A 27,866-nucleotide genomic window follows, 5' to 3' on the forward strand; every position below is an offset into this window, starting at 1 on the left:
TCAAACTCTTCTATGATTCTATGATTGGGTCAGAAAGTGTGGCCAGCAGGAGTGGGGCAGAGATTCTCTTCCTATGCTCAGCACTGCTGAGGCTGCACCTCGAATACTGTGTTCAGTTCTGGGCCCCTCAGTATGAGAAAGACAATGAGGGGCTGGAGCATGTTCAGAGAAGGGCAACAAAGCTGGACAAAGGTCTGGAGTTCAGGAGTTATGAGGAGCAGCTGAGTTGTGAGAATGAATTGGTAAGTTTTGCTGCAGGTAGTTTTATGTTTAATTATCTTGTCATATGAATCTGTCTTGTATCAAGAAATAATATGCAGAAAATCTTCAGGCATGGATAAATAACCCGAAAGAATAAACATTCTCTTAGAGTTGCAAGAATTTATTGATATGCTTAATTGTCCTGTAAGATGTAGTGGTCTTAGGTCAAGAGATAACCCAAAGTGAATCTCCAGGCATGGTTGGATAACCTAACAAAATAAACATTCTTTGGGGACTTCGATGTTTCTTTGTCTAAAACTAGTCTATATGCCCACTGCTTTTGTAAGATGGGATGCCTTTTTTATCATGGCATCTGATTCAGTGCTGAATTGTAAAATAAAAATATTATTGTCTTCGCTTCAAAGATTTTGTCCTTTTCAGTATTTTACCATTGAATAAGTGTTTTTCACAGAGGAAACTGGGGCTGCTCAGTCTGGACAAAAGGAGGTTGGCAGGAGGCAATAAGGCTCTCTACAGCTACCCAAAAGGAGGTTGTAGCCAGCAGGAGTTGGTCTTTTCTCTGAAGTAACAAGTGATGGGATGAGAGGAAATGGCCTCAAGTTGTGGCAGAGTAGGTTTAGATTGGATATTAGAAAAAAATTCTTTACTGAAAAAGTGGTGAAGCATTGGAACAGGCTGCCGAGGGAAGCAGTGGAGTCACCATCCCTGGAGACGTTCTAGAAACATGTAGATGTGACACTGTGGGACATGGTTTAGTGGGCATTGATGGTGTTGGGCTGATGGTTGGACTTGATGATCTTAGAAATCTTTTTCACCCTTCGTGGTTCTACGAGTTTACAGTGGAGGTGGGTAGGGCTTAGCAGGGGCTAAGGTGTTGGGGCCACCACCTGAGGAACAGGGACGCAAGGCAGAAAGGGCAAACAGGGCCGTAGGCAAAGATTTGGGGCTGAAGCAGGGGACAGGGCAGGGGGATCCTGTGTGAAGTGTTACCCACACTGCTGCCTGGCAGTGTGATCAGGCCTCCGCGTGTGGAAGGACGCCCAAAGGCAGCCAACCACCACTTCCTGGTGAGCAATGCACTGGCTTGGGAGATGTGAAGGCTGTTTCAATGGGAACAGCCTCTCTGGAGGGTACGTGCAGTGAGGGACTCAAGGAGGTGAAGGAAACCTGTGGTATGTTTATTAAAGGCAAGACTGGTTCGAGTTAGAATACAGACCTCCCAAAGAGAACCCTATTGCGTGTCGCAGGAAAAGAAATCATCCACCAACTGTTGAAGATTGTATTTAGATGAAACTCGTTATGCTTCAGTTACAACTTCCAACCCTTTGGTTGATTTATGGATGGATGGCAAAGGATAGTGTGGCCTGCACAGCATATCAAACATGAAGTCCCAGCCCCTCTGAACTTGGTTGCAGAACATAAATGGAAATATATTTCCTCTATTACAATTGTAAACCATGGGAGACAAGTGTTTTACTAATAAATATAATTTTAACGTCAGGCACACTTTCAACAAGACATTAATTAGAAGTATGCTTTGGGGCAATGCGCTTTGTTAACACCAAACGAGCTTAACCCATGGCTAACGCTGATGTGGGAGCTGTAGGAGCAGCAGAATGTTGGACAAACCACAGTGCCAGAGCAATAGGCACTGCATAAACAGGAGGCAGCTCTGGCAGCTCCAACAGGGTTTGCTGCAAGATATGGAACTACTCCTGGACTCAACAATGGTCCATGGTCTTTCTGTGGCCACATTTACTCTGCTTGCTTGCAGATGTCAGCATCAGTCTTGACATTAAACTTGCAGAGACATGGGTTATCACAGGTCAGACTAAATACTTGAGAAAAGGAGCCAAGATACCATCACTTTTATGAACTTAATTAAATTCCCAGCTTCTAGGCTGTAAGCCTAATTTGGGGTGCATTGCCTCATATGCTTCTCTACAGAACTCTAGGTATTTGCAATCGGTTTGAACAGAGTCAGTATGTCATTGCTCTGAGCTATTTGGCTTCTCTAATGAATAAACTTTGCTTATTCTTCCAAAATTTCAGCCCCACAGAGTTTTTTTTTTCCACCTTGCAACCTCTGTTGAGCTGCATTTGATTCCGATGGACTAAAACCAATACTCTGATATTATTTTAACATCTTTTCTTGTGTCCCATGGAGGACTGCTTATCAGATGCTTACGTTAGCCTTATTTGATGTGATGATGATGAGGCACAGTGCTCAGTTTGTGTAAACAATTTGTTTGACCTCCTCCACTTCAGTTAACAGCCAAATATTCTCTAAGTATGTTTGTCACAACAATCAGATTGCAAGTAGATGTTCATTGCATTCCCCATTGGAAATAAAACCAATAATAAATCATAGAGGTAGGGTACAATACCCTGTCTTAAAATGATGCCTAAATCACTGACAAAACTAACGATATCTGCTAATGACTAAAACCAGAGGTAAACTAACGAGAGGCATGACACACTAGCTATAGACATACATTGTAACAGCCAAGTAGCACCTGCCAATTTGACTTAAGGGTATTTTTCTTTTACATCAAGTAATTAATCTAACATTACTGAGTCTAATCCTGGTCTAGGATGCCAAGCAGCTCTTCAGAAGTTCATATAGACCATTTTGATGTAGCAGCAGAGAGAGCAAAGGCACTCAAAATGCTGCATAACAGCAGGAGTCCGGGAGAGGAGTGTTTCCCAGCAGAGCTCTATAAAAAAAGAGAAAAGCAATTTTAAAAAACCCAATTCCAAATAGTTCTACTTCTTACTATTATAAAGGCATACGAAGTTTTATGGAAATCTTCCTATTAGCGCTTCTATTATGTAGACATTTCTGATGTTAAAAAAACCAAAAACATCATTTGCCACATCTATAGTACACCTACATCAACAGCTGTTCATTTTTCAAGGGACAGGCGGGTTCAAAAGTATAAAGCACTTATGTGGTCACACTTTTCCTCTTTTTTGTTGATAATATTCCCATTTATTATGTTGCACATGTATTCTCAAACATTCAGATACAGGAAACGTGTCAGAAACCTCACAGTGCAAACAATACGATCAATTTTCTAGTATATGTATAGAAATAAGCCAGTAGAAAGTACAAAGAAGAAAAGCGCTTACCACTTGACTGCCGCCCGAGGAAGGTGAATTCTGAAAACAAACAAACAAATAAATAAATCTAGAACTGTCCCCACGCAATGGTTTTGAACACAATTTTGCCTATGATCTACAAAATTTTAATAGCTTAATCCACAACGTGGTTGTGAGTTGTTCAAGAAGGAAATAGCTTTGCATAGAAAATAGTAAATAGTTTTAGTTATACTATCTCATCTTGCATCTGAAAATTTCACCTAAAACTCATGAAAAGGCAAAAGCGTGTGTTTTTCTTTCTTTCTTTCTTTTTTTCTTTCTTTCTTTCTTTCTACTATCATATTCCATACAGAGTTCCCCATGCCTCTAGTTGAAAGAGAATGTTAAAAATTGTACCCAAAAAAAAGAACAGCGTAAAATCGAGTAACTGACCAGTGAAAAACTCAACAGTATAGCTTATCAGATAAAAGGTGAAGGACTGACAGAGAGAGAACAGGAATTTAAAAACAGAGGACAACAAAATGTAACAAGGCCACTAACGGGAACGTGAAGCAAGACAGATTCAGATTTAAAATATAACTGATACTGAAATAGCTTTTGCAGGCTGAGGCCATATTTCCACAGCAGTTTCTTTAGATATGCTCTAATACAAATCGAGCTAACACAGAATGCTCTCTTCAGACCGAGTCATCCCAAAATTTCTCTATCAACCACCCAGGTTCTTTGTTTATCAAGAAAAGAAGATAAAAATGTCATGATGAAAACATTCTTACCGGTTTCCCAGAAGAACTGCTTCCTGAGCTAGAGCTCTGTAAAATAATTATAAAAAAATTATTTTTATTGTACAAGACTCCTAGTGAATTGTGTCCATAGAGCATCCAAAAGTCTTGAAAATGCCCTGGCTATTAGTAGTTTTGATACTGACTTTGATTTTATTTTTTTCCTTGCACATTTTTTCGTGTTTTAACTGAATGGTCTCAAGTAACACACCTGTCCTCTTTATTCCATGAACTGTTTCAAAGGGTTTTCAAAGCAACGTATCATTGACTGAACTACAGAGTTTGAAACTGAAACAAGTATCCTGATATTTAAATATATCATTCTTAACAGAAAGATCCAAGTGTGCTCCAGTGAGCAAGTAGGAGAGTACATTGAAACTTTGCTGTGAGAGGAATGAATGCTGCCTATCCTAAGGTTCAAGGTTGAATGGAATACTCCAATTTTTACTGGCCAGTTCTCAGACATTTACAGTTGTAACATAAATTTAAATATCTCCCTCATTACTGTCACCTATTTTAAATACCAATATCGACATTTCTACTTTGGTTGTGGAATACTGCAAGAAGAATGTTCTTACTGGCTTTCCTTGATTGCTGCCTCCTGAGAAAGATGAACCCTGAAAAAAGATACATATTTTCAAGTCTAAGCCTGTTTGTACTTTAGTACATTCTTGCTATTGGCAATAAAGAACCAGCAGAATGAACACTATTTTGTGTCCATCCAAAAATTCCGGGCAAAAGCTTGTTTGAAAAACAAATGTTTCACAACTTTCTGTTAGAAGTATTCTTTTGAATGATGTATTAGTGAGAATTTAATTCAGAGTTCAAGAAGAAAGAGCTGTTTTGTAGTCATGGTTTGTTTAGTATATATAAAAGATATAATAATTGGGTCCAATTAAACATTAATTCACCTGGAATTAGTCTATAGTTAGGTTTTTTTCAGGGAAGTGGGGGTGGTTAATATTAGAATCCTTTACAGCCCTACCTGAAAGCTCTAATAAGGCAGATACTGAAAAATTCTGCAAGAGTCTTATTCAGTTTTCTGGCAAAGTTGCTCTGCTTACTTGAATGGTATTGCCAACAGGAAATCTTGCAAGGATTGACTCATTAAGAAATGCTATCAAATATGGTACAGAAAAGTTTCACCTGTATGATTCCTGTATAAGAAAATGCCCACATTTTTTTTGTGCCCACATTTTAATAACAGGTGGATACATCTTATTTTCTATATGAGGTAAGCTAAAACATTGTGCATGCTTATTAAATCTCCTGCCATTGAATGACAACAAGAGTAAGGTCTAAATTGCACAGTAAAAAAAGTGGTCTGAAAATAAAGAGGATGAAATACACATAGTTAAATATCAACTGTTAATCCCTTATAACAGAAAAAATGTATTTTCTTCAAAGCAATCCAGAAATACTTCAGAACCAATGAATCAATGAAAAGCGAGCCTTGAGCACAAAGTGTGATTACTATAAATTTAAACAGAAATAGCTGTTCCTAAATCCCTAACCAAAAAAAAAAAAAAACCAACAAAACCAAAACCCCAACAAAACTTGATCTAATTCTGTGGTTATTAACACTCATCCAGAGATTCACTAGAAGTTCAGTTACAGAGTAAAATGCTGGCTTAAAACTATGACACTGTGTAAAAATAAATATTGTGTTTGCCTTTGTTGAGATTATCCCAGATAAGTAAATCATGACACACTTTGCATATCCAACTTATTCTCAGAAAAAAAGTCTAGTCTGTAACTAACTGCATATAATTAACAGGCTTATAACAAAAAACAAATATAAACTTGAAATTTTTTACTTACTGGTTTACCATGTTGTCTGCCTCCAGAAGGATATGAGCCCTGTAATGAGTCAAACATCAATTAATCGAATGAAGAAGTCATCTATCACTGTCTTAAGACAATTTCTGCAGTACTAGGACAAACTTATTTGGAGGTTGTTTGAACGAAAAGTAACTGGAGGACCTAAAACTTCAGCTATCTGCTACACACCAAAGCAATGGCAAGTTGTTATTCGGAATCAAGGAAGCGGTATAATGTAATACAGTATGGTGATTATAGGATGTTCAAAGGAATGTTTTACACAGAACAGTAATTCATTATAACCACTTCTTTCATCCAGCTTGCTGAAATGGCTTTATTTGATATCACCTCAACTATTTAAGCTCAGTAAAATGGCCAAATGAAAGTAACTTTCAGCAGCAAGTAACTGGCCTGATCCAGACAGTACAGGGAAAGAGTGAGGAATGATGGGATAGGAAGAGAATATACTCACCTGCCCACCGTACTGGCTGCTTCCTGAGGGAGAAGATCCCTGTTTAAAAAAATCACAGGAAACTTAAGTGCTTAAGCATTGGTGGAATAACAGCTGTTAACTTAGTTGTGGGTTTCATTTTTTTTTTTTTTTTTTTTTAATTTTCTTTTGCAGAATTAAGCACAACAGAAGGACCTTTTGACAGGAGATCTCGGTAGGAATCTGGTAAGTGTATTAATCTAAAAAGATGCAGGGGAAGACTTCTGACTTAGTTCCTGTAAGTTCTTTGACAGTTTAAAGTAGTAAATTTGGCAGTCACAAAAGTCTTGCTAAGACTATTCTCTGACATAAATACACATCTATAAGGTGTCTTTAAGTACAGCTCTGTTCAAGACAGGAAAAAAAAAAAAAAGACTACTTTATTTGTGATTGTCCTCTAGGTCAAACATGTTCAGAGCACATAATATGTATTATTTTAAGAGCATCCTTATTATTCCAAATAAGTAATTTGGGAAAAAAAGTGGTTTGCAGCTGTAAAAAATCCTGCCCATGCTACAAGAAGTTGTCTTCCTAATAGAGTGGCACTGAGCTCAAATGCTTGCCAATAGAGTAAAAATAAATTATTTTTTTTTTTAGTATAGCAGAGTGAAATATTGTGAACAGAGTAAAACTAAAGAAAATGATCCCTGTTTTCAAACACTTATTAACAGTGAAATGACTCTGAAAAAACTGACTGGCAGTATATACACTGTATCATATTTTTCATTTAATAAACAGAAAGTAGGAAGAAGATATTGAAAACAAAGAAAAATTGCTTGCCTGTCCACTATACTGACTGCTTCCAGAATATGATGAACCCTGTAAAAAGAATGTGAAACTTGTGTAAATAATTCTTTTAAATACTACATGGTATAAAAAAAAAACTAGATCTAATTTAAACAATACTCCTGACACGGATTAACTGGAAGAACTTTACACTCTTATTCATGCAATGGCAAATGCCTGCTTATCCGCACGTGATATTAGTGGTTTATGCAACGAGATGAATCCCTTGAATGACTCTTCGGTACTTTTTCCTGAGGTAAGAATGCTTCTATAACTACAAAGTGAAATCTTGGCTTTAGTACATAGAAAGATATAACTGAAATGTCAAGAGTGATTAAAAAAAAAGCCACCTGCACTCCCTGGAATTATTTTCCCTATCTCTGTGACTAAACTAAACTCAATATTTAATGGCTTCTGGGCAAAAATGGCAACTAAGCCATGTTTATGCCTGAGAAAGTAATCTGTGTAAGTGTTAATGACAAATTGCCTACATGTCCACCACGGTAGCCGTTTCCTCCAAAAGAGCCCTATATTCAACAAAAGTAGTAAAGTTTATTCTCTATTGTATTCAATGTCATGTAGAGGAAAAATGAGAACACACTGACCTATTGCAACGATCAAGTAATTTACACTGATTACTAATATACTTTTCTATTTGGCTGATTAAACAAGTAAAGGATTTAGTTTCAATTCTTCCCTATTCCTTCAGTTTACTTGCTTGCAAAGAGAAGCAACCTGATAATTTATATGCTGTTTTTATCTCTTACAAGTCCCATGGCATGTAGGTTTTTCTTGATTTCATAACCTGAGACAGAGAAGTAGTCATTTGAGAAATATTGACTATATTGAGGCAACAGATAACTGAAACCTCCCTCAAAATTAAATTAGCTTAATTTCAGAAAATTGGGAATGGATGGGTTTGGTTTTGTTTGTTTTTAAAGTGTTCATAAAACTATAGGTAATAAACTAATCAGACAGAAATTGAAATAGCTTTAACTCTTTAAATGTGCTGCTCTGCTCCCATTTGGAAGCATTTTGGGCCGAAATTTTAGATCGAAGCTAGACTAGTACGATCACACCGTTAATAGCCATCATAAGAAAAGCACTACTACACCCTTGTGTCTAAAGACCAGCAGATATTCTATAAGATATTTGGGATGCAGATTCTTCGAAAAGTCTCAGGCCTCTCTTACAAACCAAAATAAATTAAATGCTTTGAAGTATTTTTTCATGTCTGGATATTTTATAGACTTAGCACTGGCCTTCCTTTAATATGGATACTGGAGAACATTATAACTTATTTGATCCAGGGTAGGGAGAGTGCTAATTACTTCCCATATATTTGTTTGAAAATAGAAATCATAGAATCACCAGGTTGGAAAGAACCCACTGGATCATCGAGTCCAACCATTCCTAACACTCCCTTAAACCATGTCCCTAAGCACTTCATCAACCCTTTCCTTAAACGCCTCCAGGGAAGGCAACTCGACCACCTCCCTGGGCAGCCTGTTCCAGTGCCCAATGACTCTTTCTGTGAAGAATTTTTTTCCGATATACAGCCTGAACCTCCCCTGGTGGAGCTTGAAGCCATTCCCCCTTGTCCTGGCCCCTGTCACTTGGGAGAAGAGGCCAGCTCCCTCCTCTCCACAACCTCCTGTCAGGTAGTTGTAGAGAGTAATAAGGTCTCCCCTCAGCCTCCTCTTCTCCAGGCTAAACAACCCCAGTTCCCTCAGCCGCTCCTCATAAGACTTGTTCTCCAGCCCCCTCACCAGCTTCGTTGCTCTTCTCTGGACACGCTCCAGAGCCTCAACATCCTTCTTGTGGTGAGGGGCCCAGATCTGAACACAGTACTCAAGGTGCGGTCTCACCAGTGCCAAGTACAGAGGGAGAATAACCTCCCTGGACCTGCTAGTCACACCGTTTCTGATACAAACCAAGATGCTGTTGGCCTTCTTGGCCACCTGCGCACACTGCTGGCTCATGTTCAGTCACTGTCAACCAGCACCCCTAGGTCCTTCTCTTCCGTGCAGCTCTCCAGCCACTCTTCCCCCAGTCTGTAGCACTGCATAGGGTTGGTTGTGCCCCAAAGGCAGGACCTGGCATTTGGCCTTGTTAAACCTCATGCCATTGATCTCAGCCCAGCAGTCCAGCCTGTTCAGATCCCTTTGCAGATCGACACTTCCACCCAGATTAGTGTCATCTGCAAACTTGCTGAGGGTGCACTCAATGCCTTCATCCAGGTCATTGATAAAGACATTGAACAGGGCTGGACCCAGTACCAAGCCCTGAGGAACCCCACTTGTGACTGGCCTCCAGCTGCAGTTAACTCCATTTACCACCACTCTCTGGGCCCGGCCATCCAACCAGTTTTCAACCCAGGAGAGTGTGCGCCTGTCCAGGCCAGAGGCTGACAGTTTCTGAAGCACAATGCTGTGAGAAACTGTGTCAAAGGCTTTACTGAAGTCCAAGAAGACTACAGCCACAACCCTTCCCTCATCCAGTAGTCGAGTCACTTTCTTATAGAAGGTGATCAGGTTAGTTTGGCAAGACCTGTCTTTCGTAAAACCATGTTGACTGGGCCTGATCACCCAGTTCTCTTGCATGTGCTTCATGATAGCACTCAAGATCACCTGTTCCATGACTTTCACCGGCACTGAGGTCAGACTGACAGGCCTGTAGGCATCTGGGTAGCTAAGTTTGAATACAATACTACAGCTGGAAGTCAATATTTTTGTCCTCTGCAGGTTCAAAATTTCTCATTTTAGCACATTGTGAAAAAAACTTTAATCATATCGATAAATTCACAGAGAGCATTATTTCAAGAAATGTAGTTCTGTGGGAATTTTGTGGAATGTGTTCACTATATGAAAAATATACAAAGACAAAGAATACTTACTGGACTTCCACCAGGGCACACACATCCACCCTGTATAAAATACAAACAAACTAATTTTCCTGAGTCTATGACTGGAAGAGGCCTCTGAATTACTAAATCAAACTCACATTCTGCTACTGAAGAACACAGACTAGAAAATCCTGGCTTACCAAGCTCCGTTGAAAATGTAGTTTCTTTCTCTCTCTGCTGGTCTTTCAGGCTAGCTGTGCACTTACTGATAAATATTTTAAATACAGTCTTCTATTTTCTCATTTTAAACTTAGAGTAAAAACCTTCCTTACCAAAAGGATAGGTAAACATTGCTGAGAAATTCTACAGGAATAAGGATATTAGGTTTTTTTGTCGAGGGCCGAGCACCTGGAACACATGCAGTACCCTCTCATGCTAACGATGTTACAGAAATCACTAAAGATGACTTGCAGTGGTGGCCTGTTAAGTGATTTCTCCTCTGATAAAACTAACTGAGAGGTGCCCAGGACTTCACCATTCAGTGTCTCCCTTTCCACGTTCAATCTGCATGGAATGTGTAGGAAGCAAAATGTGTAGCAGCACAGCAGGTACAGAATCTCTGATACAGCTGCTATTCAGACAGTTACTACTGGCTACTCTGCCTGCAGGGTGTCTGAATGACATGGGGAAAGAAAATGAGGTGTTGCTCAGGCTTTGGGCAAAAAGGAGAGTGGTGATGGAAAAGAGTTCTTACGGAGGAAAGATACACAGAGTAAATTGTGAGTGCCTGACACTGCACAAGTGACCAGTGTGGAGAATGAAGAGTGTACCTGTCCACTAGGCTGGCTGCCTCCTGAATAAAAGCCCTGAAAAAAATGAATAACCAATTATTTCTCTGCTCCTAAGTAACATTCTCACTTGTTCTCTGTGGTTCTTAGTCTTTCAAATATTCTGTTTAAACATAACGAAATGGGCTTCTTAGGGAAGCTTATCCACACAGTCACACAGGTCCCTTTATCATTCACTTATGATCTGAACGACCAGAAATCCCTGTACTTAGCAATCCTCACTCAGTTTGGCTTAAAGCTATTCTTTCCTAGTGTTCCTTTTTTGCCAAAAGCATGGCTAAGTTTTACTAATGAACTGTGTACCAAAACTACAGATACTATGGAAGTAGAAGTTTTACCTGTCTACTATACTGGCTGCTTCTTGAAGAAGCTATACTTCCAAGAGATGAGAAAGCATTTGTGTTTATTGTACATTGCTTAACTTATGACCTATCACAAAAACACACACTTATTTGTCTTCCATGGATCTAAACATCACAAGAATGTGAACACTTCTTTTATTACCATACTGAAATCTATTGGCCTTTACAGCAGCAACAGGTTAAGCAGAACAATAAAGTTTAAATCAAAGCAGCTTCAGGCAGGTGTGGGTACTGTCACTGCTCTGGATTGGATGCTCAGGGCAGCCTCTTATGTTTTGCTTTCCTGAGTGGGCTGAAACAGCAGAAGGCTGTATGTTCATCTATTCTACATAGACGCTGTTTTGCTATAAGCCATCCCTTTAATAAATATTCATATTTTTTTAAAAAATAACACACAAATAGAAAAAGAAATAAAAGTGAACAGTTGAGAAAACAACCCATAAAGAGAAAAACAATTCTCACCTGTCCTCCTCCATAATGGCTGCCACCTGAGAAAGATGGACCCTGAAAAAAAAGTGTCAATTATTTCTCTATCGAAAGGGTTCTTTAAGGGTTTTTGAAAGAAAGACTATTTTCTTTCTCTATTGTACCTTGAAAGATTACAGAAAGATAAACATCCATTCTATTCCTTTAGGTGTTCTATGCAAATCAGAGGTGGTCTCTAACAAATTAATCTTCCATGATACTGATCCTGAGCTATTAGGAGTTGTATTTACTTAGTTTAGGGAGACTGTATTTGGACTGGAATTTTGTTTCTCCTCAAAGTCCCCCTCCAAAAAATCTGTCAATAGATGTTTCCAGAAGCCAAGGACATGTTTGTTGGGGCTTTCACGTTAAAGACTAACACTAGGCAGCAGCAGGAAACCTATCCATCATCTTTCATTCCGCAATGGCATGGAACACCTCTTAACAACTGATCTTCTCCTCTGCTTCCCTCTTGAGACATAGCACTTTGCTGATACCACTCTGATATTGCAATTTTGCTGAAAGAAGTGAGTTATTTCAGAGTTTGAGGTAGAGAAGGAATGCAATCTGCTTCCAGCCACTCCTTATTGATAGAGCTGAGAAAACATGACAGCAGCAGAAAGGAAATGGGTCCAGAATGAGGAGAGCAGACCAGAGGGTAGAACAAGGCCAGAACTGCTTTTACTGTGATAAAAGAGAAGTACTGGCCTTTCATAGTTTTTTTATTGTTTCAGATCATATATCTTTAGATACCTCATCATCTATTACCTGGTTAACAGAGTTTACTTAAAACATTATTTTTTTCAGTCAATAGAAAAGTACCAGGTTTTGGTGTAGAAGATCAGTGTTAGGATAAGGACTACACAGAAAGAGATTCTCACCTGTCCTCCGTACTGGCTGCCTCCTGAAGATGATGAGCCCTGAATAAAAAGAATGAAATTGTCTCTGTATCCGTATCATAGAACTCCTTTAAACCATGTTTCATATGAAGGAGAAGTACCTGATTTCTTTCAGTGCAAACCTAAGTGGACTAATCCAGACCTCACAAAAAGGAGTGAGACTCATCTGCATTTACCATGACACATAAGAAATTACATCTCCTAAAAACTCTTCTGTGGCTTTGTTTCACATACATTTATAACTACTATATACCAAGCAACAGATTAAATAAGTAATGAAAAAAGCCTTCCATCTCCTTAAAAGGTTATTTCAGTCAGGGAAATACCAAGTCTCTTGGATAAAGTAGCAAACACTACAATGGAAGAATTCTCACCTGTCCACCGTGCTGGCTGCCTCCTGAGGAAGGTGAACCCTGAATATCAACAGAAAAATGGAGACCAAAACTTCTTTACACCCACTTGAAGAATTATAGAATAAATTCATGAGGCTTTTAAAAATTTTGGTCAGCTTCATGAAGTACTCATTTATTTCAGAAAGACATGACCTCTAGTCCTGCAAATTTCAGGAGCCAATTGAGTCAACCACGTATTTCACATTGTTTTTTCTTAACCTTAAATAACAGCCTTCATCTGAACTTGCTTTGCTTAATCGTAGAAGCACCATAATGCTACAAAGAAGGATTTACTGAGAAGAATTTAGACTGAGATAAATAAAGCTAAGATAGACAGCCAGATAGACAATGAATAAACTACAAATTTGCATAGGTCAAAACCACACAAGTGGGAACTATTAATACTTACTTGTCCACCATAATGGCTGCCTCCATAAGAAGATGGACCCTGGAAAAGTATTGAAAATCAGTTATTTCTGAGTATCTAATTAATGGAGATTAGTGGAAAAGTAAGCTGCATTTTATTTTTTGACTATTTATTTTTAAACTTCCCAGAATAAACTATGTATTTTTGTCTTCCTTGAATTCACAGTATTACTATAGAGATTAGATCACTATAAGGTTGCTTGAAATATTAAATTGAGGTAGATGTCTGGATAATCCTTTGCTTGATAAGAATCAAATAATGGTAAAACAAATGTATCACATAAAATATTAAAAGTAAGAGCTTACGTGTCCACCATACTGGCTCGCTCCAGAAGAATATGAATCCTGTAAAGAATATAAGTAAGTGAATTACCTGCTGTAGCATTTCCTTAAATCAAAACATGACTCTCCCGGGACAGTAGGAGCAAGAGAGCAAAGTTAAAGAGTGAAGGCAAGCGAGCAGGACTTTCAGTATGCTTTAGTAACTGCAGTTCAGGCTTTGCAAGGCAACCTGAGCTCCTGAGCAAGAGTGGAAGGCAAAAAAACCCTACTGCTTTATTTGTGTGACTTGTTGGGAAGGTTAAAGCAGCATTCTTTCAAGTTCTTTCTCTGTTCATTTCTGGAGAATGGCATTTCTTTATCTGGAAAGCTGAATCCCAGGCTAAAGCTAGCAGTAAAATACTGGCTACCTAACAGGATGCTGAAAACCAAGCCAAGCATGTTTACTGAAACTTCACAGAACAAGAAATCTCTTTAAAGAGGGGAGATGAGACTGGGTTTTTTTTTCGCAATGGAATTAGGTCCAGTAGGAATAAAAAATGCTACATTTGATTCATTGTTTCCGCACACCTATTTTTTTGTGTGAGCTTCATTATGCATTCCTCACAAAGCCAAGAGCGCTACTATTTGCCAAAAAAAGCCATTGTGTGTAAGTTTTAGGATGTATCAAACTCAGCGGTGAATTTAATTTACTCAGTTTTTTGCTCTTTAAACATATTTCCCATTTCAAAACTGAATTTAATTGAGATTGTGAATAACCATAGTTTTCAGAAGCAACAAGCTAGCTTTCCTTTTGGAATGAGTGCTTACTTGACTGCCATACTGGCTGGCTCCAGAAGAAGATGAGTCCTGGAGGGGAAAAAAAAGAAACCATATTATTTTTCTCTAACAGAACAATTTTAAAACAAAACTTCTTGAAGTACAGCAGTATATAAATTTCTAGGTAAATTTCAAAGACTTCTCTTTGAATAATATTTCAGATGGAAAGTGAAACTGAGCGCTGCAGGAGTATCCTGTGTGTATTTTTAGTTGTAACTAAGGTAATTATTTCCACAACTGCCTGACTTCTTCTAGGTACTGACTCTTTTTAACCTCTCTAGCCATTATACTGGCAAACCAAACATAGAACGCCCTTAAAACCTCATTAATGTTGCTTACATTTGCAGAGGCATCACTTCTGACTAAGGTAGGGGATCCACTCTGTAAAGGAAAAAACAAAAAAAGAAAATAAAGCAAAAAATTAGCCTTTGTCTTTGGTCATAAACTAAAAATAAAACAAAACCTTAGAATGTCCATTTTATCATATTTTAAAGGAAGAATATCACAGTCTGAAATTAAACTATGTTTATACTTCACTCACTTCTCTTAATGCCAACACAGCAAATAGTTTTTTTGGGCCTGAAAGACCAAAAGCCACAAAGTATCAGTTTGTACCTACACATGAATCATTGCCTAGAAAATAAAAATGCTACCCAAGGTGCAGGAATGTCCTTTATGAATTACACGTTGATCGACCACATATGATTCTCTTTGAAATAATTTCATATGGACTTAAAAGTACAAATGAGAAGTGGCTCAGGTTTGTTGTTTTCTTTTTTATAATTTGGTAAACATCAGTTTGAGACAATTTTTTATGGCTGGAAACTTTAGAGTTGGTATTATTTTAGATTCCCTTAATGACAGATTTTTTTTTTTTTCTATTAATTCTGCCATTTAATGCAAGGGTTGGGTTTTTTTGAGTAGAGATACATCTCTCTAAACACTGTATGGTAACTGAAAGTCGCTGCTCAGAGAACACAGCTTGGTGCCAGCTTTGGGGGTATCCTGGCTAGTATCGGAAATGGTATGGCCAGCAGCAGTAGGACAGTGATCATCCCCCAGCACTCGTCACTGCTGAGGCCACACCTCAAATTCTGTGTTCATTTTTGGGTCCCTCAGTACAAGAAAGACACTGCAGTGCTGAAGTGTGTCCAGAGAAGGGCAACAAAGCTGTTCAAGGGTCTGGATTACAAGTGTTATGAAGTGTCTGAGGGAACTGGGGCTGCTTAGTTTGGAGAAAGGAAGGCTGAGGGAAGGCTGACACTCTACAATTCTTCACCCAAGTAAGAGGTGATAGGACAGGAGGAAATGGCCTCAAATTGCACCAGAGGAGGTTTAGATTGAATATTAGGAAAATTTGGAACAGGCTACCCGGGGAAGTGGTGGAGCCACCATCCTTGGAGGTATTTGAAAGACATGTAGATGTGGCACTTAGGGACATGATTTAGTGGTGGACTTGGCAATGTCAGGTTTATGTTTGGACCTGATGGTCTTAAAAGTCTTTTCCAACCTAAATGTTTCAATTATTCTGAATTCTTCATCTTGGCATGAGGACTAACTCCAATCACGTCAAGTAATGTATAAGTCACCAAAGGAACAATGAATATAAAATTAAGAGTACATTCAAATACGTAAATTAGAAATAGACAGGACCACAAATAATTTTCCAGTTAAATAATTTAACAAAAGAAAATATATAATGAACAAATGACACTTACAGTACTTTCCCCAGAACAGTCACAACCACCCTGTAAATAATGCAGAAAACATTTAAGACATAAAGAGCACAGGACTGAAAGGGACTGCAGCTGCCCCTCAGATTACTTCTTCTATTATCCCTGGGATACAAGCCATAAAATTACATTCATTACTGCCCAAGTGCCCAACTTCTAGAAATTAGTCTATTTTTGGTTCTGTTGATACTGTGCAACTACTCCTGCACTTATTGCCCTGATGGGGCAAAAACTTCTAATTTTATTATCTTCAAATTTGTTATCTACAGTGCTTACCCTAAAAACTTTTCTTAGCAAAAGAATGAGTAAAAAGTTCCAAGTAGTTCTACAGAAAGCTGTTTTGGTTTTCCTAGAGAGGCAGAGTGCCAGGAACACACGCGTTACCCTCTCATGCTAACGATGTTACAGAAATCACTAAAGATGACTTGCAGTGGTGGCCTGTTAAGTGATTTCTCCTCTGATAAAACTAACTGAGAGGTGCCCAGGACTTCACCATTCAGTGTCTCCCTTTCCACGTTCAATCTGCATGGAATGTGTAGGAAGCAAAATGTGTAGCAGCACAGCAGGTACAGAATCTCTGATACAGCTGCTATTCAGACAGTTACTACTGGCTACTCTGCCTGCAGGGTGTCTGAATGACATGGGGAAAGAAAATGAGGTGTTGCTCAGGCTTTGGGCAAAAAGGAGAGTGGTGATGGAGAAGAGTTCTTACGGAGGAAAGATACACAGAGTAAATTGTGAGTGCCTGACACTGCACAAGTGACCAGTGTGGAGAACGAAGAGCATACCTGTCCACCAGGCTGGCTGCCTCCTGAAGAAGAGCCCTGGAAAAATGAGTAACTAATTATTTCTCTGTTCCTAAGTAACATTCTTACTTGTTCTCTGTGGTTCTTAGTCTTTCAAATTGTTTCTGTTTAAATATAACAGCAAAATGGGCTTCTTAAAGATGCTTTTCCATGTAGTCACACAGTTCCCTTTATCATTCACTCATGATCTGAACGACCAGAAATCCCTGTGCTTAGCAATCCTCACTCAGTTTGGCTTAAAGCTATTCTTTCCTAGAACATTGCTTTTATACCAAAAATATGGTTAAGTTTTACTAATGAATGGAGTACAATCATTTCAGATTTTGAGTGGAGGCCTGCTAAGTGATTTCTCCTCTGATAAAACTAACTGAGAGATGGCCGGGGGTTGACCATTCAGTGTCTCTTTCCACATTCCCTCTGCATTGAATGTATAGGAAGACAAACGTTTAGCAGCACAGCAGGTACAGAGACTCCAGTGGAGCTGCCATTCAGATGCAGTTACTCCTGGCTGCTCTGACCTGTGCATTGTCTGAATGACTGAGAAAATGAGGTGTTTCTGAGGCTTTGGGCAAAAGGGAAAGTGGTGAAGGAAAACAGTTCTTGCAAAGGAAATACACTTGCAGTAAATTATGAGTGCCTGGTGCTAGCACAACTGAATAGTGTGGAGAAAGAAAAGCCACTGGACTCGCTGCCCTGTAAATGTTAAAAAATGTTAAAAATGTTAAAAAAGATTTAAAATTTGTTTGATATATATCTTAGATTACAAAGTATTGTCTTTTACTCTCTAAAATATATTGTAATATTTCTATCTGGTTAAGAACCAGTTTTGTCTACAGAAAGATTAGCGAGAATTAAAAAGAACCCCACAGCAGTCTGGAAAGCAAAGTATTGTCAGCCTGATAATATTATCTTGAAACATATACATCAGGGGAAGAAAAAGAACCCACAACAAAAAAATCCCAGCACTGAATAAAGATTTCCCACCTGTCCACTAGGCTGACTGCTTCCTGATGAAGATGAGCCCTGGAAAAAATAAAATCACTTAATTTACATTTTTAAAAATGCTTAGTATTAATCTATATTATGACTTGGATTTGTTTCTCGATGCTAGAATATCAGTTAATATATGAATTGTATTCTAACCACTCTTTTTACACTTGAACATTTACACAGAAATATATAAGAAAAAGGTATGAGTACCAAATGAATTTTGCTCATAGATAAAAAATTGCTGTGATACAATACAAGGACTCAAGCTTTTGTGTAACTGATACTTCAGGTCAAAACTACAAAGAGCTAGTATTTACCTGTCCGCTGGTGTAGCCACCACCTTGAGAAGATGATCCCTGCAAAAAACAGACCAAATTTATTTTTTTTTTAAATGTCTTCTGGAAAAAACAGACTATGTTATTAACTAGTCATACAGAATTGAAAAAAAATTTAACAATTTTTTTGTTTTTTAAAAAACAGTTTCTCATTTGGTCTCTCATGACATGATACCAGGTGTCATAAGAAATTCTAGGAGATAAGCAGTTGGCTACAATTAACTCATCAAGATATTTTCTTAACTAGAACAGCCATTTTGGAAGGGAACTGAAAATAATGAATAAAATAGATGCTTACATGTCCACCTGACTGGCTGCCTCCTGGGGAATAAAAATCCTGGAAAAATGTATTGAAATTACATGAAAAAACCAAAATCTTCCTTTCTTTTGTAGTATGGAAAAATCAAGATGGAAGCTGAGCACTTCTCCTTGCTTTTCCATATTCTTTAATTTTCTCTCATGGGTTGTTTAAAAACAACAAAAAGGCCTTTCTGTATAAAACAGCACATGCCTCTTTATACCTGTTAACATTTGCTCTCTTGGTGAAAGACCTTCTTTTGGATACAACAATTAAAGAGTTGTTATATCTCCACAGAAATAATTTCTTAGTCTGTCATTTACTTCTCATTAGAATTAATAAAACTGGCACCACACGAAAATGACAGGAAAATGGAAACCCTAATAAGCAAGTCATGCAGGACAACAAAATAAAGGATTTCACTTAGAATAAATGCTGGACAAATCATAGTCCTAAAGCCTTTTGCAGTCAGGCAGTGAGTAAAAAAAGTACAGGAACCTGAACAAGTAAACCGTTGTACAGTGTTTGTAATGAGAGTTTGAGATTCAAGAGCACACCTCAGCTAGGATTTCTAGCAGTACTTTTAACACTTCAGCCATATTCTCATTCCCTCTGTGCCTGAAGACTTTCTACCCCACACTGGAAGCTGCCACACCAGCTTCCTCACAAGAGGTAATTTAGGTGGCGAGCAGTTGCCAAGCACTGGGCAGACACCGTGGCAACTTGTAAGGAAGGAGTGCTTACCCGTTCACTCTGCCGGCTGCCAGATGGAGAGGTGGGTCCCTAAAAAACATTTGGGTCCAGTTATTGCATGGCAAATATTTCAATTTGTTTTCTAAGCAAGGATGGAAGGCAAAAAAATTGACTTGTTTGAGTGACTTGACGGGAAGTTTAAAGACATAGGCTGTAGGATGAGCAGCATTCTTTTCAAGTTATTTCTCTGCTCATTTCTGGAGAATGGCATTTGGTAATTTGGAAAGCTGAATCCTCACATAGCCTACCAAAGGAATGAGATCATATCTCAATCGATATTATTTCGTCTTTGAATGCTTTAGGGGAAAACACCAGCACTTTCTAAGCTGTCTTGGTTCTTGTAAGACCTCAGTGGTACACAAGAATGCCATGGACTGGACTCATGGACTGGTAGTAGTCATTATACCTTAATTTCTTTCACACCTTAGTTTCTTTTAGAGGGCCTTGGGGCCTATGTAGTATCATATTTTAGCTTTGCTGATAATCCACAAGAAGATTTTGATACAGAAACTGTGTGGAAAGTAATACCACACCATTCTTGTGGCTGAATTCAGAAAAAGTTTTGAGCAATTTCATACAAACCAGGGCACTGGAAAAGAGAATTATTAGAAATCCAGTCAAAGTACAATAAATTACTGAAAATTCTGAGAAAATGAGAAATTACTCTTGGAAAGTTTCATAAACAGCTTCCCCAGAATTAATAGAAAATGTACTTTAGTCAGGAGAAAAGGCACATTCTTAAAGAGAAAAGCAAGCAGTTCTCACCACACTATGTGAAAACAGACCATTCCTATTCAATATATAGATGAAAGAAATTGAATTTTACATGTCAGATATTGGAAAAACACAATGAAGTGTCATTTGAATTTGGGATGGAAAGAGAAGGAAGTAGTTGTACAGTATGGATAAGGGAAGTTGTATTGCAGACAAACAAGAAAATGAGAATGATTAAGGGTCAAATATGATGTGTTTTCTCAAAAAACAAAGAAAAGTTGAATTTCAAAGTAAATCTGTATTTTAAGAGCAATTAAGTTTGAACATCTTAATTTGTGGGAATTGTATGAGAGTCCAGAATAATAAACATATATGGAATATACTCTTCAGGAGATAAATCACAAGAAATAACCCTCAAGAACTGGCATGGCTGATCTGACATATCGATAGTACTGTTGTTGTAGTGTTAAATTAGTTTTATTGTGTTAAACTCAGTGAAACGGTAGCCAAATTAAATTGCTGGAAGTAAGAAGTATCTAATCATTTCATATAACGTGAGCATACAGTAATATTCAGTTTCAATGGAAATTTTGAAATCAAGAAGAGCTTCCTTTTTAAATGCTACTTTTAATAACTGATTGAAAACAATGTGATTGTTACAAGTCAGACCCACTGTAACTGGAGTTTTAATTTGCCAAGTCCTTATCATACTATAGCACAATAACGTGACATTTTCCTTTATCTATAGAAACAATATAACTTCAAAGAAGTTATTGCAGAAAATTATTAAACAGCACAAATGGTTAGAATGTACTATGAAAGAGCTTTGGAAGATAAGTTAATGAGATAAAGTAAAGGTCCATGTAAGCACAAAAATACTTTAAAAAGTGGTAAATTCTGATATTGATATACTTCAGAAGAAATACTTACACTGTGATCACTTTCACTGCTTGGTATGGGAGGTGAATCCTGTAAAATAGTATAAAACATTTATGTTCATATAGAAAGGCATCTGCCATGATCATAATTGGAGCAGAAGAGGATTAAAAAAATCCCTCATTTTAAACATGCATTTTTATAAGGAAAAAAATTTTAGATAAAGTCAACTTGAAAAATTAACTATTCTTTATTTTAAAATATCTCATTATCTCTGCTTGCTTTCTAGATCCTGTGCTGGAAGAAGCAATACAACAGAATTTACTACGTAAAGGCAATCTGGATTATATGTCTTGTGGTTTTAATCAATAATTCTATATTATTTTGTCTAGGAAAAATGTATTGCTATACAAATCACAGCAGCAGAACAGTGTGTATAGTGCATCACTTTCCCTCTGTTATGGCAGCGTTTGGAGTTGTAAAGGGGTAAATAAAACTAAAAAGAAACAAAAGGTAAAACGGTATTTCCACACCCATGACTTAAAAATAATTGAAATATAGAACACAGTGCACTTAAGAACCCACACAGCAAGCTTAAGCTTTTGATGTACGAGACAAATAATATTTACCTGACCATAAGATCCAGCACCACTATATGTGGAAGATCCACCCTGTTCAGAAAACGAACAGTTTTCATATTGCAAACAGAATTTCTTCTTTTTTTTTTTTTTTGGATACTTCCTGTGGGGATCTCCTTCTAGGGAGATTTAAAAATATAAATATTTACTTAGTTATCAGGCTGGCTATTTTGCAACGCATAGGTATGTCTCTGTAAAATGCTAATCTAGAATTTGAGTTAGAAATAGGTTATTTCCACTTTTGAAGACACCTTAATCTTGCAGATAATCACCACTAGCATTTTTGAGGAGAATAAGCTTTAATGGTTGGAGGCATCCCACTCTTCATTCCCCTATAAACTTTCAGGCTACTTAGTTGAAAGTATATACAAATTCACTCTGCAAAGAAAAAAAACCACCTTCATTAAAGTTCAGTGAAAGCCAAAATATAGCCGTATATAGAAGCCAGGGAGGGTAATGGCCCTCAGCATCCTTTATAGAAAGGAAGCGGGTGGGGGGGGGGGGAAGAAGAGAGAAAAAAATACTTGCCTGTCCATAGGATTCACTGCTGCTGTCATAGGCAGAGGACCCTCCCTGTACAGAAAATATAAAAAGTTTATTATTTCAGTTCCCTGAAGAGTTCTCCTTTTTTCAGGAGCAGTGTAGGAATGAAGATAATAGAAGTTTGTTTTGCCTTTACAAAGGGGAAGAACACTTACCTGTCCATAAGATCCACCAGGATAGAAGGAAGAGCCTCCCTGTAGAGAAAACAAAAAAATCATTATTTTGTAGTTGAATGAAGACTCTTAAGACTGTTCCTGTGGAGGTACAGCGGCCACAATATTTACCTGGTTACCAGAGTACGAGCTGTGGGAAGAACCTGGGCCCTCCTGAAAGAAAAACGCAGACCAGCTGTTTTCTTGCAGACAAGATGTAGTTAAATAACAATGTATCTCTCACTTTAAACCTTTTCTTTCAGTTTTAAGCTAACTTAATGCACCTAAATAAAAATCACGACCAATACTGTTAAAGTAGAAAAAGCCTTCTGCCGGTAGTTCCCTTAGCCTGATGAAGTCTGAACTCTGCAAGGAACATGCAGATGCCATTCTATACCATTCTCTGTCACACCACCAGCCTACATCAGGGTTAAATAAGGTTTTCTGCTCCAGAAGGCAGCTGTCGGGTGTGTAATTATAGCGTGTCACAGCATGCATGATACTGGGAGTCTGCGAACCAGGGCAGTGGGAGTCTGTGTTTTCCTGATAAGGGAGGAAGAAAACTACCTGTCCATAGGATCCTCCAGGAATGAAGAAAGGCCCTCCCTGTGCAGAAGACAGAATGGGTTACTGGTTGATGTTTTGCCTCTCTTTCAGGGAAGGATTTAGATGGAGTTTCTGAACAGGGCATTTTATCTGAATGTTTACCTGGTTACCAGAATATGTACTGTGTGATGAACCTGGGGCTCCCTGAAATGAAAACACAGACTAGCTATTTTCTTCCAAACAGGATGATGTAAACAGCAATATATCCGATTCTCACTTTTGGCCAATATTGTTGAAGAACAAGGAATACCTTATCACTAATTTCTTAGTTGGATGAAAGTTCATTTCACAGAAGCTGTAAACACAATTTAGTCTTTTCCTCTAACAGACTTCATATTGGAAGTTTGAGTAAACGGTTGAGTAAGTTTTTGGGTGTTATATTTCACAACATCCAGGGAATAATTAAGATAACAGAAGTTTGTTTTGCCTTTACAATGGAGGAAGAACACTTACCTGTCCGTAAGATCCACCAGGATAGAAGGAAGAGCCTCCCTGCAGAGAAAAAAAAAAAATATTGTTTTGTAGTTGAAATATCCTCTCAAGGTAGACTTTTAGACTGTTCCTCTGCAGGCATGTTGGCCACAATATTTACCTGGTTACCAGAGTACGAGCTGTGGGAAGAACCCTGAAAGGAAATATTTCAGTTATATGCCATTTTTCAGTTATTCAGTTATAGCACAGCTTTCCTGAAGGGAAAGACAGACCAACTGTTTTATTGTAGACAAACTGTATTTAAATAACAATGTATCTCTCACTTCAAAACCTTTCTTTCAATTTTGAGCTAACTTAATGCGCCTAAATAAAAATCACGACCAATACTGTTAAAGTAGAAAAAGCCTTCTGCCGGTAGTTCCCTTAGCCTGATGAAGTCTGAACTCTGCAAGGAACATGCAGATGCCATTCTATACCATTCTCTGTCACACCACCAGCCTACATCAGGGTTAAATAAGGTTTTCTGCTCCAGAAGGCAGCTGTCGGGTGTGTAATTATAGCGTGTCACAGCATGCATGATACTGGGAGTCTGCGAACCAGGGCAGTGGGAGTCTGTGTTTTCCTGATAAGGGAGGAAGAAAACTACCTGTCCATAGGATCCTCCAGGAATGAAGAAAGGCCCTCCCTGTGCAGAAGACAGAATGGGTTACTGGTTGATGTTTTGCCTCTCTTTCAGGGAAGGATTTAGATGGAGTTTCTGAATAGGGCATTTTATCTGAATGTTTACCTGGTTACCAGAATATGTACTGTGTGATGAACCTGGGGCTCCCTGAAATGAAATGAAAACAGACTAGCTATTTTCTTCCAAACAGACATTTAAGTAAGTGAGTCCATTCCTGAAATTCTCTCATTTCAAAATACAACATTCAAAAAGGACATCACTGCAATCATTAAAAGAGAACACTGGGTTTCTTTGTTAGAGATAAGGAAACCTTTAGCAGATATTTCTATGTTCATGCTAAAAGAGCTGAGAGAAAAAGTAACTTTTCATTTTACTCTTCCTAATCACAGAATAACTATGTCATACCTGGCAGACTCTGTATTTTACAGATGAACATCAACCCAACTATGTTTATAAAAATTGCAGAATACCGAAATTTCAAAGTGTAAATAGGGTTTAGGAGAGCAGATTTTTAGGAGAGCATTATTTACTAGTATGTACACCCATTATTAATGTCACATCCCCTTTATATACAAAACAAAGTATTACTCTATGGTTAGACTGCTTCCTCAGACCCTCTTTGTAGACTGAGCTCTTGTCTTTAGGTGAATCTTAGACAAAAACTGGAATAATTGCAGTATGAGGAATTTGAGGATCCTCAAAAGGAAACGCATTGTTTCTTTTGAAACAAGATGATTTAAATACATATGGCTTTGACTCTTAATTTATTTTCCAGGTTTGAAGCTTTTAAGTTTAACAGAAAGGAGGAGTGTGGCAGGAGTTTTCCTCCTGGGTTGAAGAATCTTCAAGGAAGTTCTCTTTTACGTAAGATTTATGAATGGAGGTTTATTTATACAAATGTATATACGTCTACCTCTACCTTGCTTTTTTATGCAGAAGAACAAACCTGCCTTTCGCGGCCAGCATGTTTACATGCTGATCTTAGGCACTGCTACTGCCTTATGTGGAGGATTGACCCTGGACTGAAAATGAAAAAAGTCTCATTTTTAATTCAGTCTGTTCCTTTGCAAAGATTGTGAAACTTTACTGCTGGGGGAGGTTGAAGATCAAAGACTATTGCTACCTAGCTTATCATAAATTAATTCTATTCGCTGATACTACCACAAACTGAAATACCAGTCTCTTTTGTATCAAAGTGGACACACCTGCACTAAGAACTGATTTTCCATGGTGTCCAATTTAGATGTTGAAAATTATTCATGTTGAAAATTATTGTTTCTAGCAACTAAATACACTACCCTCCCCCTGGCAAAGCTGTGGTGGCTTGCTGTTAAAAACTAAGCCTCGTCTTGCACAAATTCAGGCATACAGAGAAAAAGGCAAAGTGAGAATGAAAACTTGCATAAAGATGTCCAATTTTTTTCTTGTAAATGGTTTGTTTACTTAGGATTATAACCACAGGACAACTAAAAAAATTTCTTCAATGAAGTTCCAATATTAGTTATTTTAGTAGTCTAGCCTGTATTTTGAAAGATGTAGGGGTTATGATTACTGCTCAGAGGCAGTATTTTACCTGACAAAAATTGCTGTTGCCATATGTTAATGGCAGTTGAGTTCAGAATTTCTGTGTACAGTTAGTTCATTTAAATAGCATGCTTTTTTTACAGAAATATTAATCCACAATATGATTCTTGTTGAAATTGAAAACTACACCATTCAAATGTGTTTATGTAAATACAGCCTTAATAACAGCTTCAAAAATAAGTTTTCAGGCAGAGGAATCGTTGTTCACCTGGCAAAGCCATGTGAAGCCAGAAGCCTGGTAAAGCTAGTCTATAATGCCCATGTAATTGTATTCCTTCTGTGTTTTCCTGGTGCAGGGACATTGCCTAAGCAAAAAGTTTATCTAGTGCCACTGATCATGAAATTGCAGTAATTCTCTTTATTGGAAAGAGCAGTTTAAATATTGATTTAAGATATGATCTTTTGAAATATTTATCAAATTTTGACAATTAGTCACAATAATTTATTGCACCAGTGAGAAGGACAAGGAACCATAGCTGCATACAATTAAATTCCTTTGTTACTACAGGGCATATTGATTTTGTTTTTCCAAAGAATACATAACAGTCAACTTACAGAGCATCTGATTACTAAACACCATTACAGAAGTTGTCGGCCAGATGGTAATTACACAGTTAAAGTAAAGCGGGACTCACTCTTTCACTTAATTTTATAGAATTCTATTCATACTAAGGAAATTATCGATAATGTTTAGCATTGCCCAAGTTTCCATACTTACTAGGTGATTAAGTAAAAATACTCCATTATGTAGATGGCAGTATAAACTCAGGAAAAATAATTACCTGTCTGCTACCAGTGCTTCCATCAGGACAAATGCAACCACCCTACAATTTAAATAGAAGGAAACAATTATTACTTTGTGGAAGTTTAGAGTAAAATCTTATTTCAGATTTGAACTGTTTTTAGGGGAAGAAAGGCTGTGGGACTAGGGTACCTGTGACCTTTTCTATACCCAGAACAAAGAGGGGAGAGCATAACTCTGTACATTAAATGTTTGCTTTGGAAATAAGACTGATGCTACACCTGACTGATGGCACATCTCTCAGTTCTATGTCTCCATGACAGATGCCTCATCAAGAGAGAATTAACTGGATAGTCAAGAGTACGGAGAATCAGCATTGTGCTCTCACCAATAAACCACGTGACATCAAAACAGTGCTAAGAAGTGATTTTAAAGAACCATTTCAGATAAGTTTATTCTCAACTGGGCCACTCCATTTACAGTTTAATGCATAACGTCACCAATCCCCCCCTCAAAATTACTGGACTCAGAGTCCTGAACTTAATTAATTTAATTACCAGGAAGTTATCTAGACAAGACTACATAAAAACAGAGAAAATCCTGACCTGAGTTGATCCACCACCAGTTGCAACAAGTGATCCACCCTGTGAAAGAAACAATTATTTTTTATAGAAGAATTTTAATCAGGATATAACACATATACACTCATGTAGTGAGAAGTAAAGTGACCAAATCTTTCTACTACTTCCCTGCACCAACAAATATTATCTGTTCAGAACTCTGTATGAATCATTGTAAAAACATAAATTTAGATGAAACTTAATTAGTGACTGGATACAATATACAGGGAATCAATATCAGGAAAACTAATTAAGCAAACTGTTACTCTGGAGCTCAGAGATCTGACTATACTACCAGATGAGACTTTGAACTCGGAGAGAGGACTACAGTAGTGTTACATCTACATAATGCTGGGCACAGTGGGATTCCAGGTCTCTAGGAAGATGATGGGTACCAATACAGTACAAAATATTAAGAAAAATGGAATCAGGTGTCACTCTGATAATAATTCTATATTATCACATAATTCTATAACATATAAACAGCTGCAGCAGCACTTAAGTCTACAGAAAATGAAAATCGGACCTTGTTTGTAAGACAAACACATAATCACTAAGATGTACTTTGTTACCAAATCCTAAATGAAACACAGTTATGTCTCTGGCCATTGCCATCACCAGAGCAGGACTGTTTCTAAAAGAATTTGTGTTTTGCAAATGATTTTTACAAAATGTTATGTAAAGAAACACCTGTAATGTGTACCCTCTTGGCAGAGGAAAGGAACAGAGGAGACTTTATTATGGGGCCATTATCATTATTAACAACTGTGTGAAATTATAACATCAGAGGGAAAATGCTGCCAACTCAAAATAGCATCCTTCAGGAC

The 27,866-nt window shown here is 37.8% G+C and overlaps 1 protein-coding gene across 38 annotated transcripts in view; it reads right to left on the reverse strand.

Annotated features, from left to right (window-relative positions):
* Window positions 1-382: 382 nt before the first annotated feature.
* The window catches only part of LOC128852856 (hornerin-like), a 56,761-nt gene continuing 29,277 nt past the window's right edge, over window positions 383-27,866 (reverse strand). For 19 of the 38 annotated variants that reach the window (XM_054072832.1, XM_054072830.1, XM_054072831.1 and 16 more), the window contains 35 exons: window positions 27,025-27,063; window positions 26,460-26,501; window positions 24,199-24,240; window positions 24,058-24,096; window positions 23,572-23,604; window positions 23,433-23,471; window positions 23,082-23,123; window positions 22,941-22,979; window positions 22,506-22,547; window positions 22,377-22,415; window positions 22,207-22,251; window positions 21,670-21,711; window positions 21,095-21,133; window positions 19,442-19,480; window positions 18,698-18,736; window positions 18,382-18,420; window positions 18,059-18,097; window positions 17,057-17,092; window positions 16,254-16,283; window positions 14,875-14,916; window positions 14,527-14,565; window positions 13,744-13,782; window positions 13,421-13,459; window positions 12,994-13,032; window positions 12,602-12,640; window positions 11,718-11,759; window positions 10,876-10,911; window positions 10,097-10,126; window positions 7,195-7,233; window positions 6,397-6,435; window positions 5,925-5,963; window positions 4,682-4,720; window positions 4,098-4,133; window positions 3,355-3,384; window positions 384-2,939 (listed from right to left, as the gene is read on the reverse strand). In XM_054072832.1, the coding sequence (XP_053928807.1) occupies window positions 2,841-2,939; window positions 3,355-3,384; window positions 4,098-4,133; window positions 4,682-4,720; window positions 5,925-5,963; window positions 6,397-6,435; window positions 7,195-7,233; window positions 10,097-10,126; window positions 10,876-10,911; window positions 11,718-11,759; window positions 12,602-12,640; window positions 12,994-13,032; window positions 13,421-13,459; window positions 13,744-13,782; window positions 14,527-14,565; window positions 14,875-14,916; window positions 16,254-16,283; window positions 17,057-17,092; window positions 18,059-18,097; window positions 18,382-18,420; window positions 18,698-18,736; window positions 19,442-19,480; window positions 21,095-21,133; window positions 21,670-21,711; window positions 22,207-22,251; window positions 22,377-22,415; window positions 22,506-22,547; window positions 22,941-22,979; window positions 23,082-23,123; window positions 23,433-23,471; window positions 23,572-23,604; window positions 24,058-24,096; window positions 24,199-24,240; window positions 26,460-26,501; window positions 27,025-27,063 (1,410 nt within the window). In that variant the 3' untranslated portion in view covers window positions 384-2,840. Of the gene's footprint in view, window positions 2,940-3,354; window positions 3,385-4,097; window positions 4,134-4,681; window positions 4,721-5,924; window positions 5,964-6,396; window positions 6,436-7,194; window positions 7,234-10,096; window positions 10,127-10,875; window positions 10,912-11,717; window positions 11,760-12,601; window positions 12,641-12,993; window positions 13,033-13,420; window positions 13,460-13,743; window positions 13,783-14,526; window positions 14,566-14,874; window positions 14,917-16,253; window positions 16,284-17,056; window positions 17,093-18,058; window positions 18,098-18,381; window positions 18,421-18,697; window positions 18,737-19,441; window positions 19,481-21,094; window positions 21,134-21,669; window positions 21,712-22,206; window positions 22,252-22,376; window positions 22,416-22,505; window positions 22,548-22,940; window positions 22,980-23,081; window positions 23,124-23,432; window positions 23,472-23,571; window positions 23,605-24,057; window positions 24,097-24,198; window positions 24,241-26,459; window positions 26,502-27,024; window positions 27,064-27,866 lie in introns of all 38 variants that reach the window. The other 19 variants (XM_054072800.1, XM_054072799.1, XM_054072797.1 and 16 more) reach the window with 17 other exon arrangements.

The sequence above is a fragment of the Cuculus canorus genome, chromosome 8 (genome assembly GCF_017976375.1).
Source record: "Cuculus canorus isolate bCucCan1 chromosome 8, bCucCan1.pri, whole genome shotgun sequence".
Lineage (NCBI taxonomy): Eukaryota > Metazoa > Chordata > Aves > Cuculiformes > Cuculidae > Cuculus > Cuculus canorus.